General features: G+C 40.2%; 1 protein-coding gene across 4 annotated transcripts in view; it reads left to right on the top strand.

Annotated features, from left to right (window-relative positions):
• LOC116310275 (FERM, ARHGEF and pleckstrin domain-containing protein 1-like) overlaps positions 1 to 18,789 on the top strand; it is a 71,737-nt gene that overhangs the window by 27,928 nt on the left and 25,020 nt on the right. For all 4 annotated transcript variants that reach the window (XM_039606824.1, XM_031727032.2, XM_039606825.1 and 1 more), the window contains exons 3-7: positions 10,294 to 10,398; positions 12,789 to 12,831; positions 13,037 to 13,115; positions 15,386 to 15,483; positions 17,044 to 17,158. In XM_039606824.1, the coding sequence (XP_039462758.1) occupies positions 10,294 to 10,398; positions 12,789 to 12,831; positions 13,037 to 13,115; positions 15,386 to 15,483; positions 17,044 to 17,158 (440 nt within the window). The remainder of the gene's footprint in view (positions 1 to 10,293; positions 10,399 to 12,788; positions 12,832 to 13,036; positions 13,116 to 15,385; positions 15,484 to 17,043; positions 17,159 to 18,789) is intronic.

The following is an 18,789-nucleotide window of genomic DNA, read 5'->3' as shown; positions in this document are numbered from 1 at the left end:
TTCTGTCTGTAGTGATCATGTGCTGTGGGCAAAAACTGTGCACAACTGGATGTGAAATAAGATATCTGTGGAAACCAAATGCTGATACCTGCCATGCAACAGACAAATTAGACTGAGTACCTTCCAGTAGAGCTGCCACGATTAGTCGACTAGTCACGATTACGTCGACTATCAAAATCGTCGACGACTGATTTAATAGTCGACGCGTCGTTTGAAGCTTTGTAAGATCACAAAAGACGCAGGAATAAGTAGTAGGATTTAAAAGTGTAATAACGGACTGAAACAGAAGATGGCAGCAGTGCATGTAAAGGATGCCAGCTGCCGTTAAACCCCGAAGAAGAAGAAGCTGTGTCCCAGAATTCATAGTGCGGCCCAGCGCAGTTGTCAACAATGGCGGCAGCTAGTTACTTTTAATATTACTCTTATTATTCTTTCTGGGTCACAAAATAAACGTTTAACATATTTTCAAGCTGTAAGTTTTACGTCCAATCGATGCATGATCTGATTAGTCGACTAATCGCAAAAATAATCGGTGACTAGTCGACTATCAAAATAATCGTTTGTGGCAGCCCTACCTTCCAGGTGTAGCTAAAAGGGAGGTTTACTTTATGCATAGCAGTGTAGCAAGAGCTTTAGTGCATTGTGTTAAAAATTGACTACCAAGCCTGTGCGCTATATTACACATCGGTGTCACTGAAGATAAAATAAGTAATTATGGTTCCAGGAACATTCTGAGGGAAAAAAATCAGAATTTCTAAGCTTAAAAATAAATTGAATATGCTAAATTTACAAGAGAAAACTCTACGAAAGAAAAAAAAAAACTGTGGTTTTTGTGAAGGAACTACATCGTTTAACTTTGCAAGGTTGGATCAGCCTTATCATACCACAGATGACCTAATCAATTTGTGCTTCTCAGTGCAAGAAGGAAATGCTCAGGAAGACTAGAAAAACACAGCATATATCACTTTCTTTTACACCTCCTCCCTTGCATCTTCAATTGTTATTCCTGCTTAATGGTAAGCACCAAGCCTCAGAGCATCAGGTTCTTGATTCAAGTCTCCCGATGGTCCCAGAACTTCCTGTGTGACCAACCTCTGATCGTTAAGCAAAAATATGTATCCCCTGACTGGTATGACAGCGGTTCAAGTTGCTGACTGTCACAGGTGGAAACTGGTTGCTCCCAAAGCCTCCTTGTCATTGCTTTGGTCACTATCAGATTGCATCAATGACAGCAACTTGTCATAAACACACACCTTTTATTCTTTGAGTTGTAGTAAAGAATACCCAATATGTTGGTGTATTGTGCAAAGTAAATAGACACAAAAAGGGTGGTGGGCAGTATGACAACTCATGTAACCAGAATTATTGGAACCCTGTTCTTTGTCCCTTCCCAAAATGTGCACAGGCTACTAAACATTACATTATCTGGAGCCTTGGGGAACAAATCCAGTCTCATTTGTAATGGTCCCAATAGCTGGTCGGGGGTGGGTTGGACAAAATGCTCGCATGCATACTGGTAGAGAAAAACAGTGTGCAAATAAACACTTTTGGATTCAAACTTCCCTTGAGCGTTGGAGTAATTTCTGTGCATGTGCTGTGCTGCATGTTGCTGTAACTCGAGCTCTGTTCTCTGTCGTTTCTTTCTTTCTTTTTGGTCCACTGACATGCAGTGAGCAGCACGCTCTCTGGTACGAAGCCTCTGGAGTTTCATGATAACACTTACCATGAAGAAAAATAAAAAACATACACCGATCATTGCTCAAATATCTGCATGGTATTTGCACTCGGAGCCAGAAAGGAGTGTTAGTTGAGGTTCAGGTAATTCTCTGGCACTCTCTATGGGATTTGTCCTTTTTTTCCTTTCCTCTATCATTTTCTTTTTTTTCCCTAAAAAAGCTGCTTTTACAGTAAATTTCACAGGAGTACGAGCACAGTTTTTCTCTTTTACCTTTAAAAGCACATAGCGAGATAGATCCCTGCTGGTAATTCATAGAGGGGGACTGAAGGAAGAAACTGAACAGCTTTGAGGTGTGTTTTGTTGTTTTTTTTTTTTTTTTTTTTTTTTCTTTTTTTTTCGTCCTGGTCTTTCCCCCTGCAAAGCTCTTATCATCACTCTCACCCATCTGGTTTTCATCCCTGTTAACATTAGTCAGAATGCTTTAGACCAGACTAAGACTACATAGAAGAGGAACTTTCAAACATTCCTGTAATTTATGACAGTTTGCCTCGAGACTTTTTCATTAGTTTCGTGCATATGTGCAATTATGACCTGGATAATGGGAAATCTTCATTTTTAATTTCCGGAAAGCCTGATGAGTTATAAAATGGTATAAATTCCCTTGGCAAGTGTAAATTTAAACCTTCTAAGTAAAGCAGTTGTTCTGCAGACATTACAATTTATCACAGCCAAACAAAGCCTGTGTCCATACCTTTTTCTTTCTTTCTTTTTTTCTAGGTTTCATAGGTCATTTGCATTCGTGGCGCTGTGGGAGTCTCTGTAAACCCTCAGCACGCCATGGCAGATGGTGAGAATATTTGCCTTGGCCGTGAGGTGCAGTTGAGGTGCAGGGTATTTTGGGGAAAAAAAAGCTGAAAGAGAGAGTGAAGGGAAAACTGGACGATAAATAATAAAATCAGCTGGTTTAATGTCTCGTAGACTTTCTTTATCGTAAATGAAAGGCTAACTTTAGATTTGAGAGGATCGGGGAGAGAGATATGCATTGGACAGTTAGCTAAAGTCATGTTTTAAGCCCTTGGTTATTAGTAACTGGCTGGAGTTACTAAATTACTGAGTTGTTTGGGGTTTGGTTGGTTGTTTGCTTGGCTAATTTAGTGATCTGCATCCGTTCTTTGTTCTTTGACTTGCTCCAAGGAACAATAATTTATGCTTTCCCATTAAGTTTTAACCTCTAACACAAAGAACCAAGGAGAGACAGTAAAAGTAAAAGGAGAATAAAGATTGCACAGAAAAAAAATCTGGTGAAATATATAGAGGTTTTCTCAGCTATTGGCCTCGAAGGGCTAAAGGACGACTGGATAGGAGAAAAGAGAGCAATTACTTTGATATACCACAGCCCAGTTTAGCCAGACTCTGACCTTGTGGCATGAGAGGAGTCTTGGTTTAAATGCAGCGAGGGAGTGGGAGAGGAAGTGCGTTTTAGCTGGCTGATGACTTTGCTGGGTAACAGTGAGGGTGTCTTTTTGGCTGGAAGGCGCACAGACAGGCCTTCTGACATCTTATTGGCAAGTGTTCCTGATAGGCAGAGAGCCTGACTGAAGTCTGGACACTAGACAAGCGCTGGAGCGACTCCAGAGGAAATCCAAAAGACACAGAAATAAGTTCCAAGTCCAAGCAACTTTTTTTAAAGTTCAAACTAGCAAGTTTTAAGTTCCTGGCTTTGGGTTTCAGGTACTTCTTGCTGACTCCAGCCTTGTTTATACTCCTTCACTGAATGGGATTCACCCCATTCAACCTGCAAGCAGACCATAATGGATATTTTTATGCTCGGGTGTGACATGCAACCCCCTAACACACATCTTTTATTTTTTATTTTTCTTAAGGGGCGGCTCTATAATTTGTGTGTAGTTTGCTGCACAAAAAAGAGCCTGAGTCATCTAAAGAAAGGTAAACAGAAAGAGGAAGCAGTCGGCACACAGCTGCAGACAGGCCTCTGTGTTTCATTGACCTTTTCTCGTGACACGCACTTGATGGAAAATCTTTTTCTTTCTTTCTTTCTTTTCTTTCTTTCTTTCTTTTCCTTTTTTTTTTTTTTTTTTTTTTTTGGCTTCACATAATTAAAAAAGAAATTTTTTTTTTATTTATTTTTTTTTACCTCATTAGCTACATTTTGACACAGCAAGAAGGTGCGTAGCAAACATTATGGAGTTATTGTAATGACTTCTTGAGACTTAAGCATTTTTTTTTTTTTTTTTTTGCTTGGATGGTTGAATTATACCCCTCAGACTTGAAGCTAAATTCCAGCACAGTTTACTGGTGGATGGGCAGTTAGGTTGGTGGAGCGCGCTGCTAGACCTCTAATTATCTTAAATGAGAAAAGCCATGTTGATGTATGGCCCTACAAGACAGCTGAGAAACCCCCCCCCCAAAAAACAGCTTAAGCAACATGACACTGGCCTCCACAGGTTGATTTTTGGTGGCTGGAGTTGGAAGATGTTTATATTCATTAATGCATCACATATTTCTGGGTTTACATCATTCTGTATCTGATTATCTGATGGATCAGAGCAAAATTATAGCCCAGCATAAAGTATGATAAAAATGTGCTTCTTTGTGTGCTTCTGGCCGACAGAGAACGCCCCATTGATGGGAGAAGCTGAATGAACTGATTGTGATTTGAAGTGAAAGGATCTCAGTCTGAGCGTTGCAGTGGCCAGTCTGCTCTCTTCAGTTGGATGATTCCAACATACTTATTTTTAGACCCCGACCAAAAAAAAAAAAAAAAATTATAAAAGAAACAAACTATGAACTTGATTTGCCTTGAGGTCCTCTGTCATTATCATCCTCACTATCTCAGTCCATTGCTTTGTATGACACAAAGCCTATTTCTCTTCTCTTGCTGTATGTTTGGCCTCAGCTGGATGACCATTTCCTCTGCTGAGACTGTTGCCAAGATCAGAGGAGGTCATGAGAACTGGCTATACTGTTCAATTTTTAAGTACCACTTTCTAGAGTTGAAGCCTCTTTAAAGAACTTGGATTATTTTAGTAATTCCAAGAACTAAGAGTAAAATTTTAATACTAAAATGGGATGTAATGCTAGAATTTATCATTTAACACCAGCTGAGGCTTTTATGGTGTTTTGACTGTTTAATCTAGAGTGTCTCCTTTTCCTGTATTTATGGTTATTATTTTTAAAAAGAAATTTGCTTTGAAAAAAGCAGCGCACTTTTAGACCTCTTGGAAAAGTCAAGCCTTACGGACTAAAATTTTTAAAGTCTCAGCTTTAGAGCAGAAATAAACATGTTTACAGCCTGGTGCAAAAGAATTTGGGACTCCTCTGGGATTCTGTTTTTTGTGTTTTGTTTTTAACTTACCTGTTAAAATTGTATGCAGTAACGCAGTAACCACACTGGCTAACATAATTTTTTGTCACGTTCAGTGTCTGGTTGTACTAAAGCCCAATCCAAGTTCGGTTTCTCTGTGGATGCGTTTATTTTGTTTTAAGTCTGTTTGGGTTTGCTAGCCAAAATTAACATCCAATTTAATATTGAGGTTTTGTAGACATGTGACCACTAACCACATGACTATAACCTATACACCATTTTGGACATGTAACAATCATGGGGACAGGGAAGGATTACGTGTAAAAGGCTCCAGTCAATGGCAACCACCTAAATGAGGGAAAAATTAATGTTCCAACCTGCTGTGAGTGGTTCCTGGAGGCCGCTGGCAACTGTAAGGAAAATGATTGCTAAAGCCTCCGTCACACAGGCCTACAGACCTGCTGGGAACCACCCATCACTTGAGAAAAATGTGTATTCACCAGCCATTTGGCAAAAACCTCCATGTGGTCGCTTTGGTTGTTAGAGTATTGCTGTGGTCATAATTTGAATGCTAGTGACGGACGCTGTAGCCAATGTCTCAAAAGGCATAACTTTTACTTTGAAGGCAAACCGTGTCCACCTTTGTAGTTTTCATGTTTTACTTTAACTTGGGTAGTAGTTAGTGAGCTTTTGTAGACAGACATGAAAAACTGTAGGCAACTGTGACAATCCACTAGCAACCATAGTGATAATTAGAAGAATTTTGGTGCAGCACCTTCTTTGAAATCTGTTTGACCCAGCGATGGCCAGAAACCTCCTCCAAGAGCCACTACCGATGAGTCAGGGAATACACTTTTTAGACAATTTTTCCATAGCAACCGGTGGTGGTGCTATGTTCAATGTGGCGAAAAACTCTTGAGTCACATGAGAAACATAAACACAGTGAAGTACAGATGCACCTTGTTATCAAAGTTGGCTAGTTTTGCAAACTTTGAAACTCCCCTTGTGTACAAATATGGTGGTCACATCCAGTTTCAGAAAAGCCAAGATGGCTGCAGTCATCAAATCAGTGGCTATATTCGTCTTTTGATCATTTGATCTCATCAAAATGCAGCAGTGCCTTTTGTCAGGCTTCACACTGACAGTTGGTTCCCTCAGAGTTTTGTTTTGCTTTATCCCACTTCCCTCTTTTGCTTCCTACATCTGAAACAAGTGAATGAAAGTGAAACACCATGAAAATCTACAGTAAACAAGACAAGAAATTCTTGATAACCTTATATTGAAACTGGATTTAACAGAGCTCTCAACGTTTCCCCCTTCTGCACACAACTTTGAAGTCTGAAACCGGCTTCTTTCAGTACTCTGTGGACCAGGTTTAGTGAAGTTTGCCAGCTACTGCATGTTGTTTTTAGAGGTTTGCTTCAGTGCCCAAAAAGAGCTGAGTCTGACCGCGCCTATCGGGTTTGGCATCCTGCTTTCCTCGATTCCCAGCACTTTAGCTATCACCTCTTAATTCCAGCTCCTCTTTTCTTCACCGTTTAAGTTACATTTGGGATTTCTTTTGAGTGCCGGCTAACTGTTTTGACAGAAAACTGAACACAAACTGGTTAATGAAACTCGCTGCTTTGTTGAAACTGAAGATATGTAAGAAGAGACATGTGAGCCCTGTTATTATAACTGGTATTGATATAAAATCATTTCACCTCTGCTCGATCAGTGACATTCCCATCTGCATTCCAGTGTGTTGCATTACATGAATAAGATATGGGGTGTCTCCCCAGTGCATGTACACTGGCTTACAATAGTTATTGGAGAGGAGTTTGCTGATATTGGAGGAAATTGCTTCTTTCCAAAACATACTTGGAATTTAGTCTTGATTTCACTTAGATAGTTTTGCCCTAAGAGGAGAGGCTGCACCCTGTTTCAAAAGGTTCAAAACCCTTGGTTAAGTCTACATCTCCAACTCCATACTCACCAGTATGTGGTTCACTGTGCTGAGTGTTTCTCGGATCTCATAATAAAACTCCTGCGTCTCTTCCAAACCCAATATTGCTCTGCACTGCAGAAAACTGGACCCCATATTTTTGAAATTTTGTGCAGGAGATTCCATGGAAGTTTTTAGTTAATGGAGTGCATTAGAGAAAACAACACAAGAGAAGAAAGAGAAAATGGTCAAAGTAAAAGCAAATAGCTGTTTCACAAATGCTGCTGCAGACAAACCAAACAGGCAATGCTGAGTGGTTAAGATCAATCATAGGAGTGAAGAACGGAAACATATATCTGGCTACAAGTTGAGAAGAAAGAAAGAGGAGGGTGGATTTTTCTCTTCAGAGTTGTCCACCCCCCACCCCCACTTTAAAACCAAGATTACCACTGAACATGCCTGAATCCTGTCCCAACTCCAGAAATCCATGAGCTGTGACATCTGTCACTCTCTCTGTGAAAACATACATACATTCACTACGAGTCCTCAATATCTAGCAGCAGACGGTGTCCATGTGTGGAACCGACATGTTCAGTGGTAACTACAGTATGTGGGTGTGTCCCCACAGACCGGTTGGACACATGCGGTAGCCAGATGGTGACAGACTTGGCTCGCATATTGACCTTCAGAGCTCTGACTCCTCTATATTTTCCTTTCCACCTACAGCATAATATATGTGTTTATATGTACTTTTAAAGTACAAAGCCTCTGCTGTGTCAGGCAGATTATTACTTCTAATACTTTGTCCTCCGTGTAAGCGCACATTATCTGTACGGAGCTCCAAAGAGTACAACACTAAGAAAAAAAATGCTTGAAATAAATAAAAGCCTTTAAATGGTCAAAAACACCACAACAACAAACTGATTGTGCCAAAAATGTTAATCCTGATTATTTTGTTTATTATTGAGGTCATGCTCATTTTTAGATGATTAGTCATTAGTCAACTTTAGTTTTAATTTTAGACCAAACTCCAACCAACCAAAAACCAAATATGTAGATGGGTGGTGGTGGTATTGGAGTGTTTTTGACCTTGAAGCTCACCTCGCAAATGCACCTGCAGGGCACAGATGGAGGCCCAGGTGGCAGCGGGCTCACTTTCCTCACATGACCTCCACAGGAGCCACAGGGAGCACGACTAGGGTTTCCACTGGTTCACCTACAACGATTAGAGCTTTAGGGCCCTAAAATAAATCTGCTGGTCATAGGCTTTGGTTTTTTTCCCGGAACATCTTGGCTCAGTCTGAACTAAACTGTGAGGGAGTTTCAGCTTTCAGAGAGGGACAAAAGTGCACTGCTGTAAAGAAACAAAACATTGCATAACCGCTGAATGAATGCAGCAGAGTCATCCTTTTAGCTGTATTATCTTGTTTCCGTTATTACTTGAAGCAAAAATCATAACAAACTAAATTGTATTAATTACTCAGCCCCCACTCGCCCTCAATTCAGTATTTAGAAGGAAGTCATGTATAAAAGCTTAAATGTCCTTGTAGAAGATGAGTTTACAAGTGTTTTGAGGGTACTACAGAGAGCAGCACAGGCGTAATACGAGATCAAAGCCAAATTGGAATCAGATTTTAAATTTTAAAGGCGTGACTCTTTGGGATACAAGTCTGCAAACTGTATTTGTGTCTAATGGGTTTCTTATAAGTGACAGTATATCGACCATATTTAAATAAGTCTGATGCATTATGCTACGGTAACACTGCGATCGCTCAGGGAGTTGCCTTCCTCAAAGCTACTTTGGTACATCGAGTTGGTAGAAAAACAGCAAAAAGAGTCAGTTTGAAATCAGTTTGCACTTGAATTGGGTTAAGTCGGAAATAACATTCAATCTGGTTGCAATAATACAGCAAGTAACTGTTAGTGGTCAAACTGTTGCAACAAATTAATTCACATTAATGAGACAGAATCTCAAAGATTTGAAACAGAAGAATAGAAATACCTCCACAAACTGTGATGTTGTTGCTGCAGGATGATGTTTTAACTGCAAAATGATGTAGGCGCTCAGCACTTAATAATGGTCGTGGCAGATGGCAGCCCCTCCTGGAGCCTGGTTCTGCTGGAGGTTTCTTCCTGTGAAAAGGGAGTTTTTCCTTCCCGTTTTCTCCAAGTGCTCATTGACGGTCATTTGATTGTCGGGGTTTTCTTTGTATTATTGTAGGGTCTGTCCCTTACATTAGAAAGCTCCTTGAGGCGACTGTTTTTGTAATTTTTTGCTCTATAAATAAAGCTGAATTGAATTAATGGAAGGAAATTAAGTAAACTTTCAAAGTGTGTTGGATATAAATTTTCAGCTTTGATTTGATTTTTGTTTTTGTTTTTTGTTCGTTTCTTTGAGCCCATTTCTGAATTTTACTCTTTTATTTTTGGATTTTTCTTCTTGCCCTTCCCTTTTTTTTTTTTTTCTTTTAATTTTCTTGGGAATATTTGTTGCTGGTGATAGGAAAATGATCAAACCATCATTGCAGAGAGAAATGGACATTACACACACACACACACACCCACACACACACACACACCACCTTCTCCCGATCTTAAGAGCATCTACGCTCTATGATTTGAAGCATGAAGTGTTGACTTAAAGTGCAGCTCTCATGATTTAGATATATATGTGTCATTGGTTGTGTGTGCCTGTCAAAGTAAGGAATGTGTGCCTTTCTAACTGCATATTAACCTAACTAGAGCAACCTAAGAATGCATAATAGTACGCTGTAACTTTTCAACAGCTATGCAGAATGGCAGGGTAGTGAACTGCATAGAGAAAATGACTCTGGGCTAATTTTGGGTTTCCGTGCGTGTCTATTTTAGCCCCACGTTTGGCTCTCATGTTTTTTGGTGGAATCCAGTGAATCTCAGATTCATGAGGCTTATACTACTGATGAAGCAAACCAATTGAACCGTGCTTTCCCTGCTCTGCCAGTTCATCATTAAACCGAGCAAAACTGATGGTGTTGTGTTGCTACTAACTTGCACACTTCTCCTGAGGCATTATTCTTATTTCTCAATGCTTCTGGCTGATCTCCGACCTCAAGCTGTTCATTAGACATCAGCCTGAGGCTTCACATCAGGTTAAAGGTCAGCTGTTTGTTGGTGAGAAGAGAAGTTTTAGAAAACCACTCACAATCTTTTGAGGTATTCTATTGAAAGATAAAAGACAAATGTGGAGACTTCTGACATTAAGGCACTTTGAAGTTGAAAAATCAATTCCATTATCAGCACTCACCTGATGTATGCACCTTACTTTCCTCTTCTGGCCAGCTGTGTTCTTCAGTTTCCTTTATTTTGATCTATTTTTTTCTCTTCTAGCAACGTTCACCGGGCAAAGTGCTGTTTGACCTGGTTTGTGCCCATCTCAACCTGGTTGAGGGAGACTATTTTGGACTAGAGTACCAGGACCAGCGGAAGATGACAGTAAGATGCACATATATTGCACCACGGAGTGTTTTTAAGTACTTTTAACTAATTTCTGTTGTTTAAAACCATTTTTTATCTTTGCTAACCAGGAAAATCTCTCAAATTAAAACTCCCTTCTCACTTGCCACAAGCTAACTTTAGCTTTAATCACATGGGTACACAGCGTGTGTGGTTGAGGTTGTGTTCAGTCACATATAATGGAGGTGTTTGAGGTGCCTTAGGGAAACTCTGCAACAAACTTCTCATTCTGTTTCTCCCTCTTGGCACTCTTTGGTTTGTCAAAGACAAATGTGGAAGAAAGTCATGCTCTTCATTTTTATATTAACAAACACTTGGGAAAGCTTTATCACACTGTTGAGTGTGTGGGGGGGTAGGCTGAGGACATGGGAATATGGGAAACAGAGAGCAAGGGAGAGAAACTTCACAAATAAATAAAATATAAATTTTTTTGTAACCACTCTTGTGTGAGAAGTGTTTCAGATATAAATGAGCCTGGATTTAGGTTTTCTATGCTCCAAAAAGCAGCAGCTGGCTGTATAATGTTTTGTAGACTTGCTGTATGTTACTGGGGCTGTCTATAGTTTTAATTCTTTTGTTTACTTCACTTTCTATTAATGCAATTAATTAAATAAAAAAAAACTTGTAATAAAGGAGAATTTGGCTGCAGGACAACAGTAAGTCTGTAACTCAGAGATGGACCGATCCATTCTGTTGAAACACATGAACACAAGCTCTTTAATGTATTTAAACACAGGCAGTCGCTGTGCTTACCAGTGCCTCAGGCATGAGAGCTGTTGTTTTGAAGTGGATCAGTGGAACAAATGATGTAATGCTGAAGAAATGATTACAACTTTGTCAAGACAAATACTCAGAAAGCAGACCCACATGCACATGACATATGAGGCTGTCCGTCAAGCAGATCGCCCGAATCGAAACATCGCTATATATCAAAGACATTCACACTGAATCTGCTCACATCCATCCACAGCCATCACAACACTGCCATCATATTCAATGGTATCTTTTGTGCTAATACAGTGAATAATAATAATAATGGATTGGATTTCATATAGCGCTTTTCAAGGCACCCAAAGCGCTTTACAATGCCACTATTCATTCACTCTCACATTCACACACTGGTGGAGGCAAGCTACAGTTGTAGCCACAGCTGCCCTGGGGCAGACTGACAGAGGCGAGGCTGCCATATCGCGCCATCGGCCCCTCTGGCCAACACCAGTAGGCGTTAGGGTAAAGTGTCTTGCCCAAGGACACAACGAAGTTCTGAGCTTCAGCTACTGCTAAACCCTGAATAAGAACTTTTTAGGTATTTTCACTTTCCTTTCTCTTGGCATTTGTTATAGAAATATAAAAGACTGGTTTCACCCAGTATCTGTGAGCTCCTCCTACACCATCGGGAGTTGAGCATCCAAAACTGGCACACAGGTACATCTTAGACCCCTGAAGGTTCTTATCTATATCATAACATAAGAACGTAATCTTGTTGCCTGGTAACCACCTATGAGCAGGTCAAGATGACCCGTTTGTAGCATTTAGGCACCTGTAACACCTTGTATAAGCATCACGTTATTTTAATTTCACAACAATGACATGTAACTTATATCCACAAAAACTGAATCATGTTGCCTAGCATCATGCTTCAGTGACAATGTTTTGCTAAGATTGCCCATTTGTAGCACTGATTCAGGAGTATTTGCCTTGCAAAAGCATCATATCATATCAGCAACATCTCAATTATATCCACAAACCTTGAATTATGTATGATATATGATGACATGTCATGTTGCCTGGCAGCCACCTAACAATAAAGTCACAGACCAAACACTACTGTAGCATGGGCATGGACCAGTCATTTAGTAAATGCACATTAAAAAATGTCCAAAGCAAATGTGCAGTTCAGTTTTTTTTTTTAAACAGGAGAAGAATGAATATATGTTATTTTAATACATAATTGACATAATAGAGTTTTAACATATTTACTTTGAAAGAAATTCTGCTTTTCCTTCTATTAACAAATTATAGCTGAAAATAGCTCTCTTTTTAGTAAGTGTCCAGCAGATTTGGGAATTATTATGAACTGTGGACCCATGAAACCTGAACTGAACCGCTTGAAGGAAAATAAATGAGATAAAATAACAGATACAGGAGTTTAAAGGCTAGAACTTATCAGGTGATGTCTGCTACACGTAGGACCTCAGGTTTTACTAAAAGAGTCTTTAATATTTCCAGTGAAATGATCTCTTTTCTCACAGCTGGAACAAACATGCACGTTAGTTGAAAATGAATCATTTTTGTAGCTAGAGATGAAAATCAGGTATCCGTCTTTAAGACACTGTAATGAAAGTAAAGCTGTTCCCTGATGCCCGCAGGTGTGGCTGGATCTTTTGAAGCCGACACTGAAGCAGATCAGACGTAAGTCACTCTCAGATCCCATCTCTTCTTTCATCCTTCAAAAGCCTCTGTGCTTCAAACTTAAACACAAATCCAAACTCTTTCTAACTCAGACATTAGACACTCCCACTAATAGTAGTAAACGGATATTTCCTCTGCAGCCTTTCTGCATCTCTCCACTCTGTCTCGTTCTTTCTAACCACATCCCGTTATTTCCCTCCTCCAGGACCTAAAAACACCATCCTTCGTTTTGTGGTGAAGTTCTTCCCTCCTGACCACACGCAGCTCATGGAGGAGCTGACTCGGTAGGTCTTCCCTGCACAGAAACCACACCTATCTGAAGAAGAAGCTCCCAAATTAAAAGACATGCTGTTCTGCATTTGGTTTCCTGTCTGGTCGCTGTGATTTCAGTCCTTCACCAGGAATTTTTAAGGACAATTTACGATTTACAGCTGCATTCAAACATGAAGCAGAAGTCTTGTATTCTTCTTGTTGTCTGCCTGTTGTTATTTTTGGTCAGACCCTTAGCATTTATAACACATTTATATGCCTGACATCAAATAAGCCGTTTTGTCTTTTCTGGACCCAAACATATTTTTGTCATCTGGGAACAAGGCTCAATAAACCTTCTGGTATTCCAAGCCAGCTGAAAGGAAGTCAAAGAAGATGAATGCTCTGACCACTTCTGGCCTTTTATTCATAGTTTAACCCTGGAAGATGCATTTTATCTGGAAAACCGATCTCTTTTTTTGTCCTGATTCCCACCTATTCCCTCTGTCCTTTTAACATACTTGTTTAGAAAGTGTAGCGTTATCTGCAGACCATCAAGTCCGCCTTCTTGTTTAGTTTAGTCTGACAGAGCCTAGCGGGACCCTTCTGGACTGTTTCTGTTTGTCGGAGCTGATTTAGGACACACGCTACAGCAGAAATTCTTGGTCACTTGGCTAAAACATAAATAGGACAATTATCTGACCTTCCACATTTTTCCCATGGTGCTGACACTCCTACAGCCACCCAGCTGGGCTTAATTTGAGATGATGGCAAATCAGGAAGCACTAAAGTTATCTGTAGAAATAAAGTTATACCCACTGTAGTGAAATCCTACATCTTACAATTGATTCCTGTGACCAGCTCACTGTAGATAAAAATAGGAGAGATTAGTCCACTGACCTCATATCATCTCTGATTGTGTCAGTGGACGAACATGAAGTAGACACATAGTTGTTTCTTTTCCCCTTTTGTTTGGCTCCCACAGTGTTGCCGCTGTCAGTGTTTCCTTTGATGAGTAATGTAAGCACAGATGGAAGAAAGGCTTCCTTGTGTGTATATCAAGCTGTTAACCTCCTATTAGCTGCTGATTACTGAACCTTCACCCCCAACCGATTGTGTGACATTTATTGTCTTCTGGTGCTGTATAAACCAGAGCACTCGAGAGAGCGTATCAACAAAGACAAAAGCTTTGACCTTGGGTGCTAACAAAAAGGTCAAGGTCCAATGCTTAGTTAACCTGGGTAATCATGACCCCTGAAGCCTTGTGTATTCTTGTGAAGTTTGAAGACAATCCATGGAAAAATTGTGGGTAGTATAAAGTTTTTACTGATCGAATAGTTACTAGTACCTACCATCACAAGCGATCCAATTATGTACCGTCTCTCTTCAGGGGGGAGAATAAAATTGAATCGAAATCATAAATGGGATCTGCCCCCAATAACAGTGCTACTCCAGTATGGTCAAGGCCGCTGTATTGACCTGATGTTTTTCAGTCTAAATAAGTGCAGCTTTCTTGTGTAATAACATTCTGCACTGAAAGCCTCATTACTAGCAAGGTAATCATGCAGCAAAACAGTTGAATTGGATTTCACATTAAAACGTGCCGCAGATCATTGATCACACTCTCACATGGATGCACTCTGAATGCAGTCAACTGTTTGCCCACATACAGTGAATAGAAAGGCAGTGAATCAGGTTTAAATGTTGGATTCTGGATATCCTCTTCACGGATGAACATGCGGATCTCGAATACTTTTTCCGGTGATGCCGTTTACAATGAATCCTGGCGTGCTCTTACAGGGTGATGTTGCCTACAGGCTTTTTTCCTTTTATTAAAAAATTGTCTTGGATGGAGCCATGTCAGATAGCTTTGACTGTCATTGTCACTTAAAGTGAATCAGAATCCACCCACTGTCGTTGGACTTTCTTAATTAAAATGTGACGTCAAAGCCCGGCAGCATGTGCATGCACGGGTGCACATGCTTGTGTCTGTGACTCTCATTAAGCTCTCATCGTGGTGTAAGTAGCCGCCTGTATAATGATTAACAAAGCACCACAATTAGGGTCAGTTTGAAGGCAGTAGATGCAAAGCAGCGGGCATACACAGGGTTTCTCTCTAAATGCCATCACTTTAATGGTTATGAGATTGTCTCTAACATTGTAAGCTGCTGTGTTTATGGAGTGTGCATTAACTCCTGTAACCCCTCCCATTCCAACTTCTGTTTTTCATCTTCCTTTCCCTCCATCCCCTTAATCTCTTCTTTTTTTTTTTTTTTTTTTTTTTTTTTTTTTGCTTTTCCTCCAGGTATCTGTTTGCTCTACAGATTAAACGCGACCTGGCCTGTGGTCGTCTTATCTGCAACGACACGAGCGCCGCTCTCATGGTCTCCCACATTATTCAGTGTAAGTTTTAACACAAAAGGTATTCAAGAATCTGATGCTTGGAAGGTGCTGAAGCACACAAACGAGTTCCTTTTTGGATGATTTTGACATGCTGTGAATGTCATCAAATCATAACAGCAGTCAGTGACTGGAAAAGAATGAATTAAAATATGCAGATGTTGTTGAGCGGGTTCCTTTTTGCCTTCACAATTAAGGGTAATCATTAATAATCACAGCAGCTGTATTGATTCGTATAACTTTAATTTTTAATTTGCATCCGTGTAGAGGGAAAAAAAAGAAGAAATTAAAATCCACGCTTTGCAAAAAGCATGTATGCAAATTAAACAGGAATAAATTAAACTTGAGCCTGAACATAATTTTATGCCTGAGAGCTGTCGGACCGAATAAGAAGGCAGAAATCTGTAATATAAGAGGAAAAATGATCCTCTATTATTGGATTGCCACACACTGGTTACTTGGGTTATTCATTAATGCTTCAGCAGCAAAGTGGGTGGAAGTGATGGAGCCTTTCAAGGCAGGAAAGAGCACTCTTTTTACTCACAGCTTCCTTTCGTTCATCACATGACAAATGCCAGGCTAAAGGCGATTGTGCCACCCGGTAAATGCCTGTCATGTTGAGGGATGTTGGATTCTTCACCGTCTCTGAAGTTGTCATCTATCCTTTGGTGCCTCCGCGACGACTGCTGATATTTTGGGGCTTTCGCTGTCATCTGTCAGTGGATACGCAATTCAAGACTTGCTGCTCATCATCAGACAGTAGCTGACTGCATTTCACCAGATATGGCCCCTCTTGCTTGCTTAGATCTGATGGGTCAGTTGCCTGCAGACACTGCATATTCATATGCAGATAGCTTTTAACAGTTATTAAATTTTCCTTGTCTGAAAAGATCTTTGGCCTCTGAGAAGGTTCTATTATAATGTAAATGCTTTGCTTATGTAGATGACTGACTGTAAATCAACAGATTCATTACAGATATTCCCTGTGGGGGTCATTTCAGCACCACTTACTGTGGTTTATACCAAGTAAATGACAAAGAACATAAATACAAAAGTGCCCCCTTCAATACTTACAGTAATACTAACGGGAACCACCATAGCATTATAAGCTCAATCACCTCTCATTTATAATTGTAAGCGTTATAGTTGAATGAAGTGTGAGCATGTGGCCGTGTACAGGATGCACTTTACTGTCTGGATTCGTCACAATAATTGTAACTCAGCTCTTTAAATGGAGGATATAGGATCTTGACTCCGTCTTTCAGATGCTGCTAAGGTACAGCGCCGTATACTGAAGGATATTGCTCAGTTGTCATAGCAACTGTCAGTGCTCAGCCTGTATGTGTACCTGCGGGCGGTACAGTATGTGGGGGTTATTACTGCTGGCATAAAACAGATGGGGACGCATGCATCAGCACACTTCATCTATAACAGAGTGGCCGAGGTTGGTGTGTGGATGAGGAAAAGACCTTTTAACTCTTTTTTCCTCAACACTCTGCATCTTTATTTTCAGCTCCTCGTCCTCATTTTAAACAAATATCCATTTTCTTTTCCCTCCACCAGCTGAGATCGGAGACTTCGATGAGACCCAGAGCTGGCAGCACCTCCTTCACAATAAGTATCTGCCCGACCAGGACGCCATTAGAGATGAGATCATAGACTGCCACCGTGAGCATGTGTGAGTTATCTCGTGTGTCCACACATGGATCACGTATTGGATGTGGGTTTCAGTGAATTCAGGGTTTTCTCTATGCTGTGGGAATCCGCATGGGTTTAATCTCCACAGTGTCAAAAAATGGCAACCAATGATAGTTTTCAGCCCCTCCCAGTAACTTGAATGGCATTCAAACCCCAATCCCATGTGGAAGTCGTGTACACACCTGGCTGCTCTACCATGTCTTACTTACTTCATAGCCTCCATGCTCTCTTACTCTATACTTTGTCGACCTGAGATGTGGGGCAGTAACAATAAAAGTGCCCAAGTTAAAAAAGGAGACTAAGAAAAAAAAAGTTATTATCAATAAAACTAAAGCAGGCAGAACACCTGCTGTCACCATCAAAAACAAAGAAATGTGGGCCAAAACAACTAAAGAGTAACTCAAAAAGAAGAGTATGAACCCCAAATATGCTCCTCTACTTCATCTGAAGTACTCTTGCCTGATTGCTGATTGGAGTCAACTGCTAAGAGTAGTATCTAAGTCAGGAGAGAGAGCATGAGGCTCAGACGGGGCCCTGCAAGTTCAGCATGCCCAGGGTATCTTCCTGTAATACGTCTTCACTTATCAGCAATCAGGTTAAGCAGTCACACAGAAGTGGTTATCAGATGGATAAGCAGATAACACAGGGGTTCGCCATTTAAGCCGGTCACATGAAAGTGCATTGGCAGTGTCTGAGAGCAACCAAAGTTAAATACAATATTAAAAAGCAAATTCAACTATATGTGTATAGACTGCACGCTGAGTTGATATAGTGTCCACTACTACAAATACATGGCCTGTCTTAGGATCGGATATTAACACACATGCGACACTAAAATTATTGTAAGTTAAAATAAAATAAAGTTGCATCAGGAAAACACAAACACATCAGACACTATGGAAAAACCTTAGACCCTCCTACTGTCCTTTCACAGCTCTGAGAGATTTTCCAGGAAGTGATGCTGTTTTCCAGAGAATTGATTAGTCAGTAGGCAGTGATGTCATACCTGATGAGCTCTTATCTGGAACATAACCTGTTTCTGAGCCGGTTAATTTTCAGGTTTGCCTTTAGGTCATCTAAAAAACAATCAAGTCTCCTTATGAATCAATCATTTTACTAGAAGATCAAACTACTTGAGTTACAAAATTCTAAAAAATAACAGTTATCATGATCCTTAATATTTCTTCCTCTCTTCACGTTTCCCTTTCCCATCGGATCATGATTGACTTCCAACATAGTTGCATTATCTGAAATTAATATAAAGGCTTTAAAATCTGATCAGCTTTGGTGGATTAAGTGAAAACAGGTCTGTGTATACATGATTCATGGGGGGAGGAAGCCTTTAGTAATCACAAACATAAACTCCACCGGTTTCACAGTATGTTAGCATGAATGTCAAGAGGGTATTAACAATTCAGGTCATTCTAACAGTACCAAAGCAGCACTGTTTACCTGCAAACAGCAAGATTATCCTTGCTTAGAAAACAATACTGAGCTGAGGTACAGATCAGCTTCTAGGTGGCAAGCTCAGAGGTGTCAGGAGAGATATGTTTGTCACATATAAACACACACCAGGCTCGCATAATTCCAGTCTGCAATGCAAAGATATTT

Source organism: Oreochromis aureus, linkage group 23 (genome assembly GCF_013358895.1).
Source record: "Oreochromis aureus strain Israel breed Guangdong linkage group 23, ZZ_aureus, whole genome shotgun sequence".
Taxonomy (NCBI): domain Eukaryota; kingdom Metazoa; phylum Chordata; class Actinopteri; order Cichliformes; family Cichlidae; genus Oreochromis; species Oreochromis aureus.
The sequence above is the reverse complement of the archived record's forward strand: the minus strand, read 5'-3'. Positions and strand labels throughout refer to the sequence as shown.